This window comes from Desmodus rotundus, chromosome 4 (assembly GCF_022682495.2).
Source record: "Desmodus rotundus isolate HL8 chromosome 4, HLdesRot8A.1, whole genome shotgun sequence".
NCBI lineage: Eukaryota > Metazoa > Chordata > Mammalia > Chiroptera > Phyllostomidae > Desmodus > Desmodus rotundus.
Genome location: NC_071390.1, coordinates 54,480,274 through 54,504,429, shown reverse-complemented (window position 1 = coordinate 54,504,429; position 24,156 = coordinate 54,480,274). Strand labels below are relative to the sequence as shown.

General features: G+C 42.9%; 1 protein-coding gene across 1 annotated transcript in view; it reads right to left on the bottom strand.

Moving 5' to 3' along the window:
• LRMDA (leucine rich melanocyte differentiation associated) overlaps nt 1-24,156 on the bottom strand; it is a 736,140-nt gene that overhangs the window by 470,345 nt on the left and 241,639 nt on the right. Inside the window, exons 2-4 of the mRNA XM_053922690.2 lie at nt 20,721-20,847; nt 10,719-10,858; nt 2,580-2,697 (exon numbers count right to left, since the gene is read on the bottom strand). Of these exons, the coding sequence (XP_053778665.1) occupies nt 2,580-2,697; nt 10,719-10,858; nt 20,721-20,847 (385 nt within the window). The remainder of the gene's footprint in view (nt 1-2,579; nt 2,698-10,718; nt 10,859-20,720; nt 20,848-24,156) is intronic.

The window sequence follows — 24,156 nt, the reverse complement described above, 5'->3', positions numbered from 1 at the left end:
TAGGAACAAACGTATGTCTGTATATATTGTGAGCGGGCGAGAACCGGCCTTTTTGTAACCTCAATTTATTAATTCAGCAAGGATCTCATTTAGCCTCTCTCTATCTGCAAGAAAAGTACCAGTGAGTATCTCTAAAAACAGACAAAAGGGAATTGCCTGCCATTCTTGAGAGGCATAAGTTTGATGTGATACCAGGAACACAGAGGAATCCTCGGGTGCACTTGAAGGATCACGGCAAAACTAGACTACTTCACTGAAAGCCCAGACTCCTGGGTTCTGGTCCCAGTCCACCTCACAGGACTCTGGGGCCTAAGAAAACGCCAGCCTCTCCCACTTCCTTCACCCTTTAAATGAGATCTCAGACCAGGTGATCACTGAAGTTCGTTCCAGTTTGGAAATCATGGGATTCCACAAAAAGACAACTGAAGGTCCGCATACTTTGTCGGAGTACTTCTGTTTCTCCTCAAATAATTAATAGATATTTTTAAAGCTTAATACAGTTAGTAAAGATGTTAGAGTCAATCACACAAACATGAGATACTTCCTTCATTGATCAGAAACTAATTTAGAGCTTTGAAGAGTGTTTCTGCTTAAATTTCTAATGACTCAGAGAACCAGCTATTACCATTTACTTTCAAAGACAGGGGAGGATTTCAGACACCCACCACCTCATTCCTCTGCCACCACCTCTGCTCCAACAGAACAGTCCTGCTTCTCTTGTTGTCTTCATTTAGACCTTCCTATGTGGTTTTGTTTGAACAGAGAGATGCATGGGGAAAAGGTTTAGCTCACTGGCTCTGCGGTCAGACACGCAGGTAAAGTTCCGGCACTTACAAGCCTGGTGACTCAGGCAGCCCAATTAACATCTCTAGGCCTGAGTTACTTCATCTGTGGAATAAGCCAATGCTCCTTGTTTCTGCATTACAGGGTCATGTGAGGACTCACAAATCTGTATATAAAGAAACTTAGAACAGTGGTAGGCACATATAAAGCACCCCACTCCAACATAGGGTTTGGTACCCCCTCAGACTTCCAGGGATATCAGACAGCTGTACATGTCAAAGACAATGACAGCAGAAGAAACACTGATACAGTCTATGAAGTGTCTACATACATGAAGGTGAGAAATGTAGGACGGACAGGAACCCAAGGTATTATAAACAGCTCATTTGTTGTGCTTTGTTTGGTTTAGTGATGCAGCTGTCTCTGGAATCATTTAAGAAAAAAAAAAAAAGGAGGCCAAAAAATAAATTATTTCATTTGGACAAAATTACAAAAGCTGAAATAACTGAAGGCAGTCATGACAATACATTCAATCTGGCCTCGATAAGGAAAACTGTTAACACTTTAATAGCTACTAAGTGAAATCGCCCAATTAATTTCCCACATGCTGAAACAGGTAACCATACATTTATCTGCCAGAATTATGCCCTCCATATTGCATATTTCTACAACTGCCAGCAATTGTATTCAGCATAATGGGAAATAAGTTGCACCTCATGGATTCAGGGAAAGAAAGTAGCCTGAGGTCTGCTGCCCGCTGAGCAACTTGATGGAAGAGGTTTCCTTTTTCTGTTGTGGTTCTGTTTGTTTTTTTCTTTCTCTCTTAATCATTTCCAATGCATGTGCAGAATAATGTAAGTCAATAGGTGAGGAAAACCTGGACCTCCAGGATTTTTGGACCAGTGTTTTCAACACACAAGTTAGGATCCCACAGGAAATGACCATGTTGCACGACAGAGCCTCAGACAGTGACAGATCTCCAAAGAGGTCATCTAGGGTCACCAAGTCCATTCCCCAGCCTTGGGCTTCACTAAAGGACCCCAATTCCCCCTAATAAGATAGTTGTTCACGTCATTAAAAATCTCCCTTGTGTCTGAAAGCCAAGTCTTCCCTGTCTCATCAATGCTGTCGTTAAGATGATACCATGGTCACTTCCACAGCCTTAGTGTGGACTCAGCTGGACAGTCAGTACACATCACTCCCATGAACTCTAGAGAGCTGCATGGAGAGAGCACACCCTAGTGCCAGCTCACATTGTCAGAAAAATCACCTTCCTGCTACAGAGATCTCCAATAGCTGTTGGGTTCTCACCTGTGGACCCAAGAAAATCCTATTCCATGACTCCCCTATGGTCCCAGGAAAGAAGGGATTCCTGTGAGGAGCTAGAGGAATCCTAGCTTCCTGAGAAAGAGTCAGAGCCCAGTGCTTTGCTCTCTCTCCTTTCTCAGCTCCAGACCTGCAGAGGCCCCAGCTTGTAAATGAACCATCTTCAAGAAAGAGGCCTGAAATCTCACCCAACCCCTAGAACATCACCATTAGGGTGTGTATGGTGCTACTTTATTGGTAAAAGGGCCACCTGGGTGAAATCACCTTACAAATAAGACCCTCTTAATCTGGGGAGACCCCATTTACATCCAGCCTATTTCTTGTTTGGCTAACAGTGTACCCAGGGATGAAATGTGGTATGAGATCCTTCCTGAATTCTACACACATAGGAGCACATTCTCCATGCTCACATGGAAACCACTGAGGTGAGGCACAAATCCCTTGAGAAAACCAGGACGTAGGCAGCTTACCTTGGGCTTCACCACCTTCATGAATGCCCCTCTGACTGAAGCTTCCTCTCGTTCTTGTCTGGTTACTTTCTGGGCATCCAAAAACTTTAAGTTGGGCAGCTTGTGCAGAACAAAGCATCTGGAAGAGAACAGGTAGAGACAAGTCAGGAAGGTTTGGGGTGACCACCATGCAATTTGTCTGATACTCAGGAATGTAGTTCAGAGGATGTCTTCACCTAAACTATAAGCTTCATGAAGACAGAAACAATTATTTTTGCTCACCCTTGTGTCATCTTGGAAAGTAGCATTAGGATTAACTCAAGAAAATAACAATTCATTTCTAGACCAGTTCAATTGCCTAAATATTTCTTGAGCACATACTATGTGCCAAGCCCTAGGTATATGTACAGATGTGATAACAACATGGTCCCTGCACTAAAAGGTGCTTTCGGTGTAATTGAGATAATAGACTCACACAGAGAAATTAGAAATCAGCATAGCTAAATACCGACATTGCAGTTATGCAGTAGTTTTGAGAGCACAGAGAAAGGGACCTAGTATTGCTCACTAAATAACTAGAAACCAGTAGCTGTAGGAGGATGAGGACAAATAGGAAACTTCAAGTGGGCTTCAGGGAAACAAACCCTAAAGCAACCCCAGCATTAGGTTTTTCTCAGTGCAAATGTTACTTGGGGCAAACAGTGTGCCTCCTTTCTCCGTGGACCCCTGGGTTCCAAGGCCAGCTCCCACAGCTGTAAGGCAGCCTCACCTCATCACCACGTGACCTCCATATGCTTGTCCAGGTAAAGGCTTAGCTGATCACTCAAGTGCCAGACACAACAACTTAGAGGCCTCTGGCCATAACTTTTATATTAGTCATTTTTTAAAGTCAAAATACTCTAAAAATTTTTGTAATCCAGATGGTGAGGGACACATACCATATGATCTCACCTTTAACTTGTACACAATAGATAGAAAAAAAAAAGGAAACAAAATATAACCAGAGACATTGAAGTTAAGAACAATCTAACAATGGACAGGGGGGAGTGGGGAGGGGACAGTGAGGAGAGGGGTTTACAGGAGCTACTATAAAGGACACATGAACAAAATCAAGGGTGAGGGTGGAAGTGGGGGAGGAACGGGGGTTTGGCTGGGGTGGGGTGGAGGGATGGGGAGAAAAGCCACACAACTGTAATTGAATAACAATAAAAAATTAAAATTATAAAAAAACTCTAAAAATTTTTGGAGATATACTTTTCCTCCCCAGAACTGTACACTCCAACAGCCAAGGTCCTGGAAATTGGACTACTTCCTACTTCCTCCCTGGCCTCAATCTACTACCTTTTTTCCTATTTCTCCCTGAGTCTCTCCCTTTCCTCTCCAAATGCCTCCTGACCTTATCCAAAATCAGAAAATTTCCACAAAGAGCCCAAATGACCTTTCTATCCTCCAGCAGAACTCCCAGTGGCCTCAGTCAATGTCAGAGAGAACTTCTGTCTTCTGCTTGTAGCGGCAAAGGCTTGATGACAACACACTCTTTCAAATAAAGACATGAGCAGACAGAAACAGTATGTCAGGAGTGATGCTCCAAGGAGGAGAGACACCCACTAAGTGTAGGGTGAGAAAAGATGAATATTCAGGGAAGAAAACAGCAGTATTACAAAATCAGCCAATGTTTAATGATGGAATGAAAGATGCTGCATGGTGCTGGCAGGAACCATGATGATGACATCGTCATTCTGCCCCGCTTTGGATCACAGCCCTGAAGTCAAAGGAAAGGGAGAGAGAGGGGCGCTGGCTTTTAAGCTGGTTAAAAATTTTAGATGACAGAGCTTCCGCATTCAGGGCACTCTTCTCACACAATCAAAGAAATAGCCCACGAGACAGGCTGTCAGTCACCCTGATACCAGGGGTGGCTTGACTCCCATCCTGGCAGCCAGCCTGGAGTTTCCAGGTGGTTGCTGCTCAGAGAGATTTGAGGGACGCTGGGAAAGCCTTCCCCAAATGTTGGGTCTCAGACTTAACCCAGGGTCCAAAGTTCACCCCCTAGAGATGTTGTCTTTCACATACCCATAACATTTATTCACCCAACAAACAATCCGTGAGCAGCCACCACCTGCCAGGAACTGTGCCAGGTGCTGAGAACAAGTTGATGCACATATCAGATCAGGTATCTGCTCTCAGGGAGCTTCTATACTAGTACAGTAGTTCTCAAACTTGAGTGGGTGTCAACACCCCTAGAGGGCGTATTGAAACACAGACGGCAGGGTACCACCCCCAGAGCTTCTGATTCACTATGTCTGAGGTGGGGCTGGGAATTTACATTTCTAATAAGTTTCCAGATGAGACTGATGCCACTGGTCCTGCTGAGGACCCCTATCCAAGTGAAAATAACACCATGAAAAATACTCATTTTGGAATTATGAGAACTATAAGGTACCAAAGTGTCCCCTTCCCAATTCTGCCAACAGTCTGCCATACCCCGTATCTGTGGTACACAGAACACAGACAGCAGGCACATCTACCAGACCTTCCTGCCCCTTGGTGGTTTGAAACCGGCTCCAAACATTCCTGCCAAGTGATAAGTTAGTGGGCTTTCTGCCTGCCTGTCCCATCTCCCAGTCTCGGGAGATCTATTTCCCTTTGTTCTAGGTCATGTCAGGGTGTCAAAAGCTGCAGCTTCAATCCTGAATGTAATACAAGCTTGCCGTAAAAGCAAGAGAGGATTCCCAAAGCCACAGAATGAAGGCTTTTACAATATCAATTCAACCCTTGTAAATTTAATCCAGGGTTATTTGTTGCACCAAAATCTCTTTACCGTGATGTATTACTTAGTTACTGAGGTTATCACAGCCGTATCCTAAAGTTGCATAGTACATAAAACATTTCAGTTAACAATGAGGGAAGGTTAACTCCCCTAGATAACCTGCAATCACAAGGGCTAGTCCACATGACATGCCTCTGTCAGCTTCCACGAGCTATTGATGGTTCAATCAGTTTGTTTTGAAGGTAAAGTACAACAAAAGGGCAGTAAACTTATTCAGACTGTCAACAGGGGCTATCGGGAATGGGGCTTGCAGGTAAGTAATTCTGGGTGTTTTAAGGCTATTATCAAACAGCAATGGTTGAAGGAAGAGACAGCTACTAATAACACAGAAGGCAGCCATCATAAACCACTTTATGGCAGAAACCCTCTGTCTATAAATCCTGCGACACCCGGAGACAGCTTCAGATTTATAAAACTGCTTGTTAAGCCAGGACACTGCTTAATGAAAAGAGATCCATCTAAGTTCTAAGTCTCCAATCCCCAGCTCCAAAGGGTAACTCCAATTTTCCTGACCTTCCCAAGGTGGCTGGGCTACAGTCCTAGGGCTGGAGGATGAAGTCAGGGCACTCCTTGCTATGATGTGGAAGGTGAGGTTATGGAGAGGAGATCAGAGGTCCTGGGAAGGAAGGTGTTTAAAGACCTATTTGTCTCTGCAAGCAGATTCTCTAAAGGGGAGACCCACACACAGAGCTTCTCAGGTTCTCTCTCTTTTCATACAGAATGCTCCATTTTCTTAAAGGACTCCTCTGAGGAGACACCTAAAGGGAGAAAAGGGACAGCAGGAAGGCCTTTTGGGGGCTTTTTTTTTTTGTATGTTTGTTGTTCCAAAATAAATTTTCTCTGCCCAAATCCCAAAGCTCTGGCAATTTCCCACCTGGATTTCAAAGGGAGAGGAGAATGAACGCTACCCCCTCCTGCTCAGACCTGCTACCTCGTAACACCACACAACCACAAATCTCCAGTCTGCTCCTAGGGTTGACTGCCACGTTTCTGTCTCTGAAAGACTCTACTCAAGACATATGAAGTGTCTAGATTCTGAGGGCACTGGATCTGGGGTCACAGGAGTTTTGTCCTACTTCCTTCCATTTATGGCATTCTACGCTTTTACCCATTAGTTCTTGCTGCCTACTTGCTCCCATGCGTGGGGTTGGGCGGAAATGGTTTAAGCTACTGATGCCTTCCTGGGGGTCCCTGAAGACAGTAACAGGTGACCCATGAACCATTTTCAATCCTTCGCAAAGCCTAAAAGAATAGAGAACACGCCAACAAAACACCAAGCTTCTTTGCTCTTGACTGGATTATATCAACCTTGTTTGGTAATACTGGCTACCTGATTAATTTTTTTTTTAAGTTAGCATTTGCTTAAATGCAGTGCATTTAAGAGACAAAGCTTTAAAGTATGGGGAAGAAAATTTAAAAGAGGGAAGGTCTTCCTAACAAAAAGCTTGGGGACTAACAGGTCAAGGGCAAAAGCCCAGACTCTGCGATTATCCTGCATTCTTGGTTCAGTCTGTACCACATTCCTGAGCCTCAGTTCCTCTATCTGTGCAATGAAGAAAATGAGCTAAATGGTGACTACGCCTCTTTTAAGCTTTATCTTGCTTGAATTCTATGTGCCTCAAAGTTCATTTACAATGAATACATCCATGTTCTCCTTTCTTATGACTCCAATTTCCTTATGCAACTGCCCCCTCACACTTCCAGGTAAAAGAGGACTGTGAGAAAAAGTCAATAAAGACCAAAGAGTAATGAATAACTCCAGATGCTCAAAGATGACAATGATCTCACTCTAATGAGCCGAGGTGAGCTCACCTACAGCATTAATGAATGCCTGACAACTGGCAAAGGCCAGCTGATTTAGGCAGTATGTTTGAAGTCTCCATGCAAACAATACACCCACAGGACAGACCAAGGCCCTCTATAGAGGGTAACCAGCAATTACTCTGTGGGCTTCTGTCACTTTGATCTTTAGGTCATGACCTTTGCTTTCTTGTGATCTTCAAAGCCCAGACTGTAGATTAGCTGGATAATGCTGGCTGGGTTATGTAAGCCACAAGTTTTACAGCTCCTATTCGGCTGGGAAATGGTGGTAACCCAGGACAGCCAACAGACTGCGAAGGGTCCCTCCCTCCTTCCCTCCCTTTGGCCAAGTGTTGCAGACACTGGGCAGGCCCCAGGGCTGCTCCCTTAGAGGGAACAAAGGAAGGGTGTCACGTTTTAAATAATTTAATGTTATAAGGAATACAGAGGGCCCTCCTGAGGAGGAAGAAGGAAGGAGAGGCGGACTAAAGACTGCAGTGGCGGGAAAGAATGAATGACAAAGGGTTTAGAGACAGAAGTAGAGCTAAGAGACCATGGATGAGCCTCACTCCCTTATTTGACAGCTGAAGTCTAGCACTTGTGTACAGTTGACTTTCATGCTACTTTCTTTCCTGTACTAAGAAAAAAGAAAATAATTGCAAAGGAAGACAAGAAATAGACCATTCTGGGCACCCAAGTTTCCATCCTTGGTTTCTTTTTCAGCTAGTATGGAAGTCCACAGGAGGCCCAAAGTGGTTTCTTAGTATGATGGTGGTCTCTGAAGCCATGCTCTGCCTCACCCACTCTCTTCCTGCTCAAATCCCAAAGGCTATTGGTTATCACATTCACCTCCATTCAACATTCATCCCAAAATAGCACAGTGTGTACACACAGCAAGGCATGGTCAGGTTTAAGGTCCTATAATAACACGGCAGTGGACATTTCTCACCCATGATCTATGATGAATGGCAAAAAGAAACTCCAGGCATGGTTTTGCTCCTGCCCCAGCAGGACCAGGGCACTGCTCAACAACTGGGTAATAAGTTCATGCTCACATACAGATTTAATGACCCCATTTTACTATGGGGATGTGAGCCAAGAAAATCTAACCCAGTGCACAGGGGGTAGGTGAGGAAGGAAAAGGGGTGGTGTGGGGGAAGGGGAGAAAAGAATTTGCAGACACCAAAGCATCTGTGAAGCCATTTCCAAAAACTCCATGAATCTAGTCACTTCCCATTTCTGGTCCAGTGGTTGGCCACAGCATGACCTAAAACTGGGCAGACCTCTCTGAAATCAACATCTCCCACGGAAATGAAACAACAGACATACTTGTTTTGATGTATGGCTGGGTGACATATTATAAATATTACATCACATAACCACAGGGGATGCCAATCAATAAGGAATTTTTTAGACAGCACTAAATGAACCATGGGTTCTTGCTTCTGAATACACTCCTTTAAGGCTCCTACTATTGCTTAAATGATTAATAGAAGACATATTGTCAGAAAACATACTTAAAGTGAAAAACAGTAAACCGTAGAAATATCATTCATTTTTTAAGCAATTTTCTAGTGAAAATGTCACATAAATTTACATAGAGGCCCTAGTATTAGGCTCCAGATAACAGCTAGAAGGCAGGCAGAACTCGTGCTTTGTGAATGAAGGGCTGGGAAAATAGTTTAGCAAAAGAAAAAAAAAAAAGGTGACTACATTGCTTTGTAGAAACCCAAATGCTACAGGAACTCTGGGTCCAAAAATCTTACTGTTAAATCCTGAAGTTTCTCAGGGTTAAATGAAGTTCACATTCCAGGATGAACAAAGTGGAGCCGCTTATGGACCACAGAACAGAACTGGTGATATACACGTTCATCTCATCCAAATGCAAGTGTGGGAATGCTTGTCAAGTTGCCAACAAAAAACAACGTGAATACAAAATTCAGAATTACTACAGAATGGGCCTACTCTTCCACTCATCAATAAGATGCTGTATAGTGAATGTGTAACTGGATGCACGCACATTTCATGTTCCCACCTCTGTTCTTGATACCTGTTTCTCTCCAAGTGTGAGCACCTTGCCATCATTGTAGATGACTTCTGAATTTTCTAAAATAACTTTGACTAGATGTGATTTTGGCTGTGCGAGTCCTCTAGAATCCCATTCTTCATGGCAATTTTGCCAATATGTTCAACTGAAAAACAGCCCTCCCAGCCTCTTCCTTCAATATCTTCCAAGGAACAGGCCTGGAGAGGGGAGGACAGGCTTGGGCGGTGTCCATCTCAGCCCATGAGATGCAACATTCCTATAGAACAAAGCCCTCCCTAAAGAATCATGCCCCAACAACCACCACTTGGATTGAGTCTGAAGGATAGTCACTTGCCTGTTAACTGCATTTGTTGACATCCAAAACAGATCTGATTCCAAATCAGCAGAGTGCATCTGAGGTCCTCAAAGGCCCTGCATCTGTCTATTAGTACCCAGGTCATGAGAGGAAGAGTGATTTCAAGACAGCTCCAGCAAAGTTACCAAGCTCCCATTCAATGGCCCTCACTACTTGAGGTATTAATGAGGCTTCAAAGGGCAAGAAGACACAGTATGAAATCAGTTACATCAACAGAGGTGAGTTTGGATCAGTGTTTCAAAGCAGATGGTTTAGAAGTGGAGAAAAGAAAGAAAAGTGTTTCTACCTGGAGCCCGTCAAAGCACATAGTCAGTGGACACTGAGGCATAGCTTTATGGAACAAAGTTATTGGCCTTGCGGGACTTCCTCTTTGGATTTTATATAAGCTCCCTGAACTTTAGTGGGAAGTAATTTCAACACAAAATGTGACTCTGAAGTAGACGACAGGAAGACCTTATTACATGGAGCACAGGTCAGCAAAAGATAGTCAAATCCAGACTGCTGCCTTTTATTATTTATTTATTTACTTACTTATTTAAAGATTTTGTTTACTTATTTTTAAAGAGAAGGAAAGGGAGAAAGAGAGGGAGAGAAACATCAATGTCCAGTTGCCTCTTGCATGCCCCCTACCAGGGATCTGGCCCACAACCCAGGCGTGTGCCCTGGGCTTTTGGCCCTGACTAGGGATTGAACTGGTGACCCTTTGGTTTGCAGGCTGGCACTCAATCCACTAAGCCACACCAGCCAGGGCCAACTGCCTTTTTTTTAAGTAAAATTTTATTGGATGGAACATAGCTGTGCCCGCTCATTTACAAATTGTTTTTGGATACTTCTGTACTATAACAACAGAGTTGAATAGCTGCAATAGAGACCATATGATCTCCAGTCCTTTGCAAAAAAAGCTTGTCAACCCTTGACATAGACCACCCTAAGCTTTACATGTTTCTTGGCTCCTGTGACCTCATCAAAAGGAGACATTAGCTATAGATTATGCAAAAGTAAAAGCTTAACATTTTTATGAGTAATCCACTGATATTTACTAAACATCTGCTATGCACCCAATAGTACATTATGCCCCCAAAGATGCTACTTTTCCCTGCTTTCACCATGCTCAAACCCCTAGATACCCACCTGTATCTCTTGTAGTCTTCCTCATCCTTTTCCAAGCTGACCAATTCATTGGGACATGCTACATTACCCAGCAGGCTGAGGTACTCCAGAGCTGGTGTCACTTCTGCCAGGTGATCAAGCAGGCACTCCAAGTCAGTGATGTGACAAAGGTTAAGGATCTCGATCCAGGAAGACAAGGCTTAGCAAGGAGAATAGACCATAACTGACAGGGAAACACTGGCAGCTGATGAGTCCAGACTGCTCCCATGAGGTGGCATGGGTAAGGGTTGAAATCAGCTTAGCTGTAGGTATTTCGAACAGCTAGCTTTTCACTCCTACTGTTGGATATACAAACCAGCTTTTCTCTGGACAAGTAAGGCTGAGTTTAGATCACTTGAGAGACAATGAATAAACTTAATTATTTTATCCCACTTTCCTTTCCTCTATAGTTCTGTTTTTTTTTTAATGATAAAGGGTAGATCCATGTAGTAAAATATTTTACAATATGAAAATCCATAAAAGTTAATTCTTTCTAGTAATGAAAGCAAGACATTATTTTCAAAGGCCTCATTAAAAATATATCAATTCTCCTTTAAGGGGTAATTTGTCATTAAAATATACAGGAATGGCATAAACACAAACAGGGATTGGCCATTCCCTTATGATCCGAGAGTCTGTGGTTGAGCTAAGCATTGCTCAGTGGACTCAATGGTGGGGAAAAAAAACCCATTGTGTCGGGGTGAAAAGGAGAACAAAACTAGAAGGAGACAACAAGAACAAGTTAGGACAGGTTTAGTCAATCCAGGCAGGTCAAAATGCATTTCCTGAGATTCTGGTGAATCTCATGTTCTATGAAGAAAAGAAATGGAAGAGAAAGATCAAGGAGAGGCATGATGGTAAAATTATTCCATGATTCACCCCCACCATGGGATCCATTGTCCTGTCAAGGTAAACACTGAGACCTCCCCCCAAACCAAATATATTCAAGGAATCACAGGATGGGAAGGACTAGTTCACATAGCAACTCTTCAATTGAGCCACATACAGATGAGCTGAGCCCTAAGCAAGATGGTGATTTGACAGGCCAGGACAGAGGCCATGAATGCTAGGAGCCCATGGATACAAGGGGTTAGTCAAAGACAGGAGACAGAAGGAGGTCCTTGACAGGGAATGACAGCAGAGCATATGGGGACTGAAGATATAGTGACAAAGGCAGCATACAAGAGTCAAAGACTCAGAGGTCTACCTGAATTTATGAGAGAAAAGAAAAAATTTTGAAAAATGAGCTGCTCTTACTCTGTTAGGATATTATCTAACCATAGGATGTTATCCAGACTTTTTGTACCTCATTTCAACTTGTCACACAAGAATAAACTTCAAACCCAACCAATATCTGAATCCAGTTCCTCACATATCTGCCAAGGGGTCACTGCAAGGTACCTCATTCTAGCTCACAACCATAAAAGAGTTTTTCTTTCCTCTGGGACTGAATCTTTCTGTAATTCCTACCCACTGACCAAATTTAACTGTTTGTGGTCATGATGAATATGGTATTCTTCTCTTCCACATGATGGCCCTTCAGACAGTGGAAGTTCACATGTTTTCCTTAAATCTTTTATTCTCTAAAGTAAGTTCCTTCAAGCAATCTTTACACTCATACTCTGTGACCATCAAATGCAAGAACAAGCACTGTTCCTTAGGAGGAACAAGAGAGGCAAGGAGAGGGAGAGCATGAGCAAAAGGGGAAAACTAGTAAAAGATGGTCTGAGCAAACTCATCCACTGTGAGTTTCAGTTGGCCAATGTCTGCCCATTTTTAAAACAAAGACAAGGACACTGAAGTTATCAATCCTTCAAATCTTTAACAAATGACATCCAGAAATGACTACAAAGGACCACTGGGATGAGCATGATGGGAATGGGGACATGTAGAGAAGACTAACAAGAAAGTCCTGGCTGGAAGGTAAGATTGGAAATACAATGGGTAAGTGGCCAGTAGTCAAAACATTGATGTTTTTCATTAACGAAGACAAAACATGCTTATTATATTTTTAATTCAATTCAATTGTCACTCTCTTTAAGAAAATCATTTAAATAAAACCAATTAAAATGGCAGATCTATCTTTCTATGAATGACAGTCATTGTAACATCTAAAAGGAAGGAGCAGAAGGAAGAAGAAGAAGAAGAAGAGAGAAAGGAGGAGGAAGAGGAGTAGAAGAAAGAGTCCTGCCACTATTCTCTCTAGCAGTGCTGTTCCCAGACCCTGACAGAGACACTTCAGGGGCCAACAGGGTTATCAGGTGGGGTACCCCATGCCTGGACTTGGACCTGTATGGGCCTCAGTCCCAGTCCTAATTTTGCCCCTTCAGCGTTCTCTCCAGTCCTCTACTCCACACATGGGACCCATTGGATGCTCCAAGGAGCACTAGACTCAAACCTATTCGGTCGTCCTAAAGCTTCAAGACCAGGCTCTATTTCTGGAGATGCGGGGGGGAGGCAGTCAAATGATTACTCCTGCTGGCCAGCACAGTATTTCTTTTGTGGAATTGCAAGAGAGTGGGCTGTCAAAATGCTGCTGACATAATGATTTGGGGGGTTCAAATTATAATATGTAGACAGCAGTCCTGAGAACCTAGGAGAAGCACTTTCTACTATGGATAGAAAAGTCTAACCAAAACCTATTTTCTTCTTGGGGACAAACTCCTTGAATCTTCATCTATTTTTTTAGCTTCTCTATGAAGGTTGGAACCTGAAGGAATAGGATTCAAAACTGGCAATATTTTCAAGTTGAGGAAACATTGGGCAACTGAGTTGAACTGAACTCCCAATCATTTTTCAACATTTAGTGACTATGGAAACCTAGCATGCCACCATCCAGGGAGGCCCAGTTTAATCTGAATAAATGTTCATATGTAAATTTACTCAAAACTAGTAAAAGCTTGCATGCGAGGGCTCCTTGTTTACACATGTCCCTTCCGGGGTGCTAAAACAAAAAACAAAAAACAAAACCCCAGTAAGAGTGTCACATGGTAACATATTTTCCAAAATTTGCAAAAGTAGGTTGCACAATGGTTAAGATCACCGCTTTTCTTCATTAGGATGTCTTCCACCACATTTCGCTTTGAGTTGGGCAACATTGAAGCAGCTGTGGAAATTCTATGAACCTGGTTAAGAGGAACTTATGAAGAAGTGGCATTTAATTAGGATTCAGTGGGGTATATTTGTGTGGTTTGCAGTCATTTCTGTGTCTGGTTATTACAACAGTACCAGTAGGAATGGCTCCCAGTCCTATTCCTGCCACTCAGTAATACTCATGCTGACACAACATGTGGGGACCAACATAAAGCTGATGATGAAATGATTAATAAGTTAATCAATTCAAAGGACATTTAAGATTAAGTTGGTGAGTGTACACACACACACACACACACAATAACTTAAAATTTTCCAAGATCTTACATCTCATATGTGAAGAAAATATACAAAAGTTTTTTCAATACCTAATAATCCTAAAATTTTTACCAATAACTTAGAGGTGAAATTACAAATAAGGAGTGGTAAACCTGACAGAAATCTCCATAAACTATTAAAAATACAAATCAATTTTCAATTAGATAGAATTGTCTTTCTATTCTATCAGTATAAAATATAAATTATATAACAGAATTATAAAGGAATTTGCAGGAAAATAAGAAAACGGTTCTTATACAGGCATGTGAGTATAAAAATATTTACTTTTTAAAATATTTTAATACGTGGTATTTTAACTTAAATTTTAATTTGCTTTGATACATTTTTTATTCCCAGTAACATTCATCTTCATACCTAATTTTGCATTCACAATTTATGTATTTTTTTCCCTTTAAAAGGGCCTTCTCAAATTATATAAGTTTCACACTACACAAAATCGAGATCTGCCCCTGAGCAGGAGGCCCTGGGATGTGGACTCTGAATCTCTGGATCATTTCTTGGGCAAGAGGTCTAGAGGTTGCAAGAAGCTTCAGCCATCTTGCCAATAAATCCAAGGAATTCTGGATTTCTAGAGTCTTTGAGACTGCTTCATTTAGGATATTATGAATGGTAGAAGTTACTTCATCTTCCTAATCTTTTCAACTATCCACTAAATGACCAACTGGGCTGGGCCAGGTAGTCTTCCCCAAATCCATACCAGGCAGGAATCACTAGCACCTCCTTCATGGATGCTATGGACCAGAACTTCATCATCAGGTTGATACCACCACTGGAGTATGAAACAGGAGGAGGAGTTTTAATTGGTTTTTTGGTTGCCTGGGTCAGCAAAGACCAGCTCTGTTCTTCCTGATTGCAAGCTCCAAGATAGAACTTGAACATTCCTGAACAGATAATGCAGGTTTTTGTCAACCTGCATAGAAAATTAACCAGAGGCAATCAAATGAGGGAACTTGGGGCCTGTGGCTAATCTAGACCAACACAGTGGAGACATATTCAGAGGTTCTCCTAAGGTTTGAGTTTCTTTTTTTTAACCTCTTTAAAAAATTTGAAGCTCCCTAGCACAGTATCATTTCTGTCCAGCTGGATTCTCAGCACACACCTGGTTTTTTTCATCAAGTCTTCTAGAGGGCGTTCACCATTTAGAATTTTTTAGTGTTGTCTACAGAAAGTTGCCATTGCAGAGCCCAGCTGTCATGGCTGGTCTTGCCAAGTGAGATTTCCTGCTAAGGGCCCAAGATCAAAGCAACACCACGGCCAGTTGCATAGGTCTGAAGTTGTTTCCCAGGTGAGGAAACAGGACGTCCCCTCCCTCTGTGGTCAGCTCCAGGTCATAGGGCAGCATATATAGTCACTGGGGAGATTACAACAAGAGCTCATTCTACTATAGGATTTTTTAATGTTAACTAAATAATCTACATGACATATTATCTCATTTTGATTTGCACACAGGTCAGAAATATTATCACATCTACGTAACAATTAAGAAAACTGGGGTCAAAGTCACACTGCCAGTAAATGACACTGTCTATATTTAAACCTAGAATGTAGGAAATGGCATTTCTAGGAAAACATGACTCACCATTTCCTAACATAAAAAGGAAATTTTATACTGAAAATTGAAAATTCTTTCGTGCTTTTGTGGGAGACCATAAGGTGCTGTCATCCAGCTGTGCTCGGTAACTCAGTTGTTTCCAACTTGGGCTTATTCTTGTCAAGCATTGAGGCTTTGGCTAACAATAAAATGTACCAAGAATTCATAAAGTCTTTGGGTGTAAAGTGATTTTCCATATTTATATGTATTCAAATCTTTCAATAATACTCTGAAATATATATTAACCAATATATAGATAAAAAACATAACTGAGGCCTCTGACAAGCTGTAGACACTTCCCTGAGATGACGCAGTCAGCTGCTGTGGGAACACTAGTCCAGCTTCCTGACTCGGGGCACATCCCATCTGTATTAATGTCTTCCTTGTTGGTGTTAAAATTCATGCTATGTCTTTGTACATGTGCTGAAGCACACAGGGAGACAAAAAATGAAGAAATGAACAGTAATTTAAAATGAAGTCACTGATCACCCTTCCCCCACTCACCCCTGAACGAAGACTGGGTGAAAGGTTAGATATCCATTTTTCCTACCATCTCAGTTTTTCCATTATTTGGGGTTGGATATTCAGACATGACAACTGAGACCATGACCAAGTACCCATCCCTGCAGGGGGAGAGGCAGGGATAGTGTGTACATGTTCCCAAGAGAAAGATGATAGAGATAGAGATAGATAGAGATAGAGATAGAGATAGAGATAGAGATAGAGATAGAGTTAGAGTTAGAGACAGAGATAGAGTTAGAGAGAGAGAGAGAGAGAGAGAATGTTAATGTTGGGGAGAAGAGGTCAACTCTGTGGCCTGGCAGTCACTACAGGGCCAGTCTAAATGAACCGAAGGAAGAAAAGTGAGATAAGCCAGGAGCCAAGAGATGAAGAGGTAATGTGGGAAGACCAGACTCCAGGACAGGGCACCAAAACTGAGGGCTGAACAGAGCTCTCAAGTACAAGGGCTAGGAGAACTAATGTGGGAGGCCAAGCAAGAGGTATGCTGTTGGGAAGCGAGGCAGTGGTGAACTGGAAAGAAATGTGCCCAATGCTGGGTTTGGGGTGTGGAACCTTTCATAAGCTCCCTCTGCATCTGGGACCAGGGCCTTGTGGGACCAGGCACCCGCAGCTGACTCCTCCTACCTCTCAGCTCCTCTTCCTGTACAGCGATTGCCCCTCCACCTTGGGTTTCTGAGTCTGGGCTGAAAATGAACATACCTGGGTTCTAGACTGAGCCCACCACAATCTATGTGAATTCAATAGTTCATACTCTCCCAGTTTCTTCATAAAAATGAGACTTATTCCTAAGGATACCAAACTCACAGGATGATATGAGGGTAATATTAAATTATACAAGTCAAAGAAGCACTCCAAATCTATACTCTGATGCTGGTGATAATGTGGCTCAAATAACTTCAGATAAGTTCACATAATTCTGTAGGATAATAATAATAGCTATAATACTAAACCTTCTATAGAACTTACTGTATCACTATAACTTAATATTTGTGAAATTCTTGCAGTAACCATTACAATAACCCACGGGATGCATACTATTATTGTCCTCATCTTAAGCCAAAGCATAGAGATGTTAAATAACTTCTCCAAGTCATGCAGTCAGTGGTAGACCTGGGTACAAGCCCAGTAAGTCTGGCTTCATAACCTATTGTTCTTAAGCACTATTTGATAGTGCCTCTCACTAAAAGATAAAAGAAACCCATAACCCACATTCCCAGGGTCCAGTAACACAAGCATTGTATAAACATATTTAACTGTGAGTAAAACCCAAATGGGAAACTCTAGATTTGCAAAGCAGATTAAATGGGTGAGGATGGGGGTGAATAATCATTCTACATATGTTTAAAAGCAAAAAAATTAAAAACAAACTGCACAAAAGAACTTGAGATAGAACCCCATTTGATAGCAAGCTTCCTAATATATTTAAAATAAGATTTAATTTATAACAGAGTTAATACTTAACTTTTTAGAAGGTCAATAGTTCCTTGATTCTAGGTCTCCCTTTATCACAAATATCAAGTAAAATCTTAAGGAGATAATATCAAGGGTCCATGTGTTAGACTATGAATGAAATGAGTCATGCCTCCATGTGTTCACACCTTGTATAGTCCCCTCTCACATTGGTTCTACATTTGGCATGTGACTTGCTTTGGTCATGGGACAGCAACACAGATGATGCCAATAGGGTTTACAAAGTCCTTGTACCTTCAGACTTGGCTCTCAGAACACCCTTCCTATGCGGAGAGGCCTGTGCTAGCCTATTGGAGACATTTCGTTCAGCCAACAACCAGCACCAATTCCAGACATTTGAACAAAGCCATGTCAGATCATCCAGCCCCCACTAAGCTTCAAATAACTATGACTGGCTGCATGAGTGACCCAAGGCAAGACTAGCAGAAGAACTGTCATCTGAGCCCTGCCCACATAGCTAAACCACAGTATTGTAAACCAATGAAATGTTTGCTTTTTTAAGCCACCAATTTTGGTGTGGATTATTATGCAGCAACACTAACTGACAGAGCCCAAGTCTAAGGCCTTTGATGGAATAGGAATAGCAAAATGTGGAACTGTGTAATTGTTGGAGAGCCTCAGGTATTTTCAGGTAGGTAGGAAAGTTAGTTAGCCAAAAAGGTGGAGTGAGAATTATCAGTTTCAGAGGGTGACATTTGACATTACTGCTACTTATACCTGCTTTTTGTTCTGTGACTTCTGGGTCAAGTATAGGGGAAAGTAAGTCAACGTGCATGATCATACTGAAGGCCCAGAGGAGATAGAGCAAGCTGTGGTGCATCCCAAGGGAGCCAGCTATGACCTTTGTATGTACTGATAAAGAAGTACCATACAGCACCACAGTGACAGAATGGTCAGCCTTCTGCTCCACTCCCTTCCAGGCCATTGTCATTACTCCCTCAGCATTATTGCTGTAAGTTGGAGAAGTTGAAGCATGAGGCAGGAAAAGGACTCAACCAAAGATGAAAAAAATCTTTAAGCATTGTAGAGCCAAGAAGCCTGATAATCTCTGGTGATAGCGATACTGAGAGTTAAACCATCATCCAATCCAATTTATTCCTGTAAAAATTATAAACAGAAGCCCTTAGAGGATGACCTGTCCAAGGCCTCACAGCTAAGCATGATTAAGCTGACTCATGAACACATGTTCAAGAACTCTAATTCTCTACACTGATGTGGGGCAGAGGATATGAGCATTGTGGCCCAAGGGAGGAACCATGGCATCCTAACTCATCTTATAATCCTTCTATTCTTGGTTGCTTTGAGAATATTTTCCAATTGGTCACCTAAGACAGCCAAGGAAGCCATGAGACACAGTAACTGTAACACTTTTGAAACAATGACTAGAAAACTTAGTTGACCAAAGGATATGAAAGGAAAAAATTTCATCGGCATTTCATTATCATAAAGACTGTATTTACTTATAGGCCTTCTCCTTTTTCTATTAAAGTGCCATTAATAATGACTACAAGTAGTACATTTTACAGAATAAAGAATGTGTAAACTTATGACTGAAGGGTAAACAATAAATGATTTTGCAAACCATTATTAATTGCTGACATATGCATATGTGCATATTATATTAAACTTAACATATGCATCTGGTTTTATATCATAGTCTAGGGGAAAATGCCCTGATCCCTTTTCTATTTCTAACTTACTATGTGATCATGAACAACTGATTAAACCACTCCAGGGGCCTGAACTTCAAGTCTGAAGCAATCCAGTAGAATGGAGAGAACTTTGGATACAGCCACAATTGAGATTGAATTTGGGACCTAGCATCTCATTAAACGTCTGGCTTTCCCATCTAGGTGAAAGAAGTAACTACACCCTTCTCGTGGGGTTTGATAAGAATTAAAAATACAGGGTGGGGAAAAACTAGGTTTATAGTTGTTTGTATGGAAAAATAATATAATAATAAATAACACAAGAATAAACTTTGTATTTCATGTACTCACAACTGTAAACCTACTTTTCCCCCATCCTGTAATATACTTAAAGTTACTCAGCACAGGGCCTGGTCCACAGGAATGCTCAGTAAAGAACAGCTGATGATAATGATTCATTCACTTATCCTACACTCACTGAACCTCAACTCTGTGCCAGGCATTATTCTAGGTATGGACACGGGAGTTAACCATACTGACAAAACTCCCTGCATCGTGGAGCTGGCATTGATGGAGATCCACAACTCTAATATCGGAGGAGCTATATGCCTTATACTGCAGAAGGATTCTGATTTCATTCTCAGCCTCACTTGGAATCCAGAGCAATTGGTCTGAGTCTCATCTCACCAACTTAAGAAGAGGCCACATACTAGATTGACTATCATAGGCCTCTCTTGTCACCCTCCTGTGATAAACATGATGAAAAACAAAGACAGATCTGGGCTTCACACTTATTATCCACCTTAGCCCCTTCCCCTGTCTCCTTCACCAGAACTGTTGCCAATGCCTTCAACAGTGCCTTCCAGAAACCTCTGTGAAGGCCAAGTTTGCTCGGCAGCATTACCCTCTACTGCCCACCAGAGGCCGCCCTCCCACACAAGCCCAAGCAAACAGAACCTGGATTCGCCTTCTTGGCAGCAGTGACATTATTTTCTTTCTCTATTTTTATCTATTAAAAAGATTTCTTCACAGCCATAACTTAGATCTCTACACTAAAATGGAGCAACAGGAAGATATAATGGTGCATTTCATTTATGAATGACCTATAATAAATTACTCTGAAGTGTCCCGAGTGCCAGCAGACAGAACGCTTTGTCTGCCCATGGACTGTATTTCACATACTTTAATTTAGCTGACGCATAAAACTCATTTGACATTTTGCAGGTATTTGTGTGGGGCAGGGGAGGAGAGCTGGCGAGCAGGAGGGGACCACTGTGGGGCTGGGCGGGGAGTGGGGGCAGCAGGAAGAGTCAAGGATATTTGGTTCTTGTTGAGGGTTAAGGTATGGAGCCTGGGTAACCCTGGCAACACGAGGTCGTTCCCGAGCAGATTGTTGTCCAAGATGAGTTCCTCCAGGCTCCCGAACGCGCTCAGTCCTTCCAGTGACCTGCAATGACAAAGGCAACAGGAAAAATGATCCTGCACTAAATCAGGGAGGCCATTATGAGCCGAAATAAATATTTTAACCTTCCCTTTCAGGACTGGGAATAGTTTGGGCTTGGTGCCTGTCAGCAAAGTGAATGACAAGAATTAGTAGCAGGAGCCGGGGCGGGGGTGGGGGCAGTGGGAGAGAAGGGGCTGCTGGCACTCACCGCATCCTTCACGCATTGCCAACATGAAGGATGAGGGTCACTTAGTGAGTAGCCAGGATCCAAAACAAAGGGCTTCAGATACGGCCTGCAGGATAAATTTGTCAATGTCTTGTGCCTTCAGGCACCCAGCCTGGGCTGACCCTAACCTCCATTCCCAAGATAAATAACTCTGTCACAGTTCACCTTCATTCCCTGGACACAAATTTAAGTTGTCATCCATCATTCCTGCCCAGAAATATCATACCCCTCTTACAATAATAAATATAACTTCAAGTATCATTTCTTAGCGGTTCTCCTTTGCACAGTTATAGGAAACAGCAAGGAAGGCATCCTTTCTCTTCATTCACTGCCTTTGACTCTTTTTTCTCTGCTTTTTTTCTTCACTAATCACTTAATTTGCTTCTGCCCAGTGTCCCTGTGGCTGCCCCCAAAGGCAAGGCATCTAGGAAGCACATAATCACTCTGGTCTGAGAGGGCTGTTTCTTTTTCTTTCAAGACCTCTTGTTCTTTGGAGAGCAGAGGTAGGAGGTAGGGAAGGGGATAGCATTGGGGAAATTTCTATTTCAATGCTCCCGGCTTGAATTTACTCTTTTAATTTATGGAAAGTGAATTTCTCACTTTATTTTTGAAGGAAGTATCGAGTGCAGCAATGTAGATGTCAAGGCAGTAAATAAACAGGCATCCGAAGGAATTAGGTACCTAGCTCAGGAGAGAAAATATCAGAAAAGGAGAAATAGCCTTGTTTATGCGCTTAGCTGAAAGTTAACTCTTAATGTGGGCTGTGGAGTATTGGGGGTGGAGGTGGTGAGGGGCAGTGGTATGCCTGTGCTGGCCATGGTGCTCACAGACATTAATTAAAGACAGCCACCCGGTGGAGGGACATACACAGACACACATACTTCCAGCTCAGTCACCTGCCAGACCCAAGAGCTATGCTGAGCTTGCATAGGCTGACAGCTAAGCTCCAGTGTCAACCAGAGGGTGGACTCACGTGGGATTTCCTGGCTGGGCTATAAAATGTGACAAATCAGGGAGGTGTTGTCTACACTATTTATTCACTTACTGATAGCATGTACACGACAGACCCACCTGCCCACGTGGGCAATGCCTGTGCATCTGGTGTGGGTGTGAACTTCAGCACAAGAACTTTCTCGAGGCATCTGCATCTCCCTGTGGGACCTCAGCCAAGAGGACTCCAAAACTGAGACAGTACTTGGGAGGTGAGTTACGCATTGTGAATATTTGATTAAATCTCCAGACTCTACTGGGCCCAGAGCTCCGCCAGCATGTCCCATTTCTGCCTGATCCTCAGAGGGTCCCACCAGGGCCCAGCACCCACACCATGCATCCTCCTACAGCCAACACTACCTGCTCTGCAGCAGGAAGGCACGACCAAATACATTTCGGGTTTAGGGTCAGTGGGGTCATTAAGTCTCATTTCTTCTTCCTCCTTTCTCATCTTCTTCACGTTTCAGGGAGGAAAAGGTGACTTATATACCTTACTCAGGGAGGTCTGGAATTTTGCATCAGCTCCACTAATTACTTGCTGTGTGAATTTGGGAACAATAGCCCATCTGAACAGCTTTGTTCTGAGTTGATTCCAGCTCGTTGTATCTTATGGAGAATAAGTGAAAGAAGATCGACAACTTCTGTTTCTTCCTTTTTTCTTCCTCCTTTCATTCACTGATTCTTCTGGAAGCCCTGACTTATGTGGCGGGGCTGTTCAGGATGCAGAGGGTGGGCAGATAAACAAATGCACAAAGGTGTGCAGTAAGTCTGCCTTCTGCAGGGAGACCGACCTTTCCCAGTGTCCCTTCTTCCACGGGGTTAATGAGTGAGGATCCAAAAGTGCTTTTCAGAACTAGGCTCTGTTTACCACAAGGGGAGTTGAGGCTACTTCCCACCTCCCGTCAGGGCACCTTATGGATGGCTAATAAGTCCTTTGTGCACAAACATCAGTTGGGTTCTGGTCAGAGGCAGCATCCAAATGCACATTGTTCTCGAGTTATGTTATGCAAATACTCATATCATGAGAATCAGCAAACAGTTGGCAACTGGCAAGGAGAAGAAAGCTCCCTTCCAAGAGTGCTTCAGGGGAGGCATAAAACAAAATGACATAGCATGAAAAGGGACAAAGCCGGTAACACTAGAGGGAGTGCCCACAGAGACCGCCTTTCTCTCCTGAGGAGGCTCCAGGCAGAGCCCAAGACTGGCTTGTGGAGAGAGACTTCAGAGAGGAGATGGGAAGCTCAGCTCCAATCCCCCATCACCTGTCTGGTATTGAGATTCCTTTTGCCATTTAATGTTATTAGCTGCTCAGTTAAAAGGAAACAATGTTACATGGTGGGGAGGGGGGCTGCTAATTATAAATCCCTGTCTTCATGTCATCAGTGTGGTATGCCCTTGGTGATTTAATCAGCTAGATTCAGAGCTGAGGGATTGGGGACAGGAGGCAAAGAGATTACTGAAGGGTAAAAGTGGAGAAGACAGCATTTCTGGGGCTCAACTAGCATGTGGAGGCCAATAAACCAAAACCTGGAAGATGGTTTTCTTTTTTACTTTAAAAAAGTTTACTGTTTTGTTGTCATTATTGCTGTTTTCCTGGAAGGAAAGGGAAAGAAATTATTCGCATCAATCTTTAAGTTCATACCCCTACATTCAAAATGCCTGCAAATAGATATGTGCTGTTAAATGAAATGACAAAGCAAAGAGGCTTTGAGGAGCCACACGTTCTGTGCTGCTTAATGGGACAGCTATGGTAGCTACAAGGAAAAGGTGACAGGGCTGTAATTTCTCTGCTCTAACCTTGTGTGCGGACAGCAAGAGGTACCCCAGTCCCATGAGTCCTGTGGAAGGGGCGACTACACTCGGGGGTTACTCACCAGCTTGGTTGGCAGTGTCTGCAGGTATCTGAGGGGTGGGCTGGGAGGGAGAGGCAGGTATGTGTGCTGTGGTCAGGGGCTGGAGGGGGAGGACAAGACTTCAGCTGCTCCTTCAGCACAGCCAGCTGGAGAGAGATCCTCCCAGCCCAGTCAAGACATGCCAAGGGGAGGCAGGGAGACCAGTGTGCGGTCTGCTCCACTCGGTGTGGCAGGTGGTTTGCT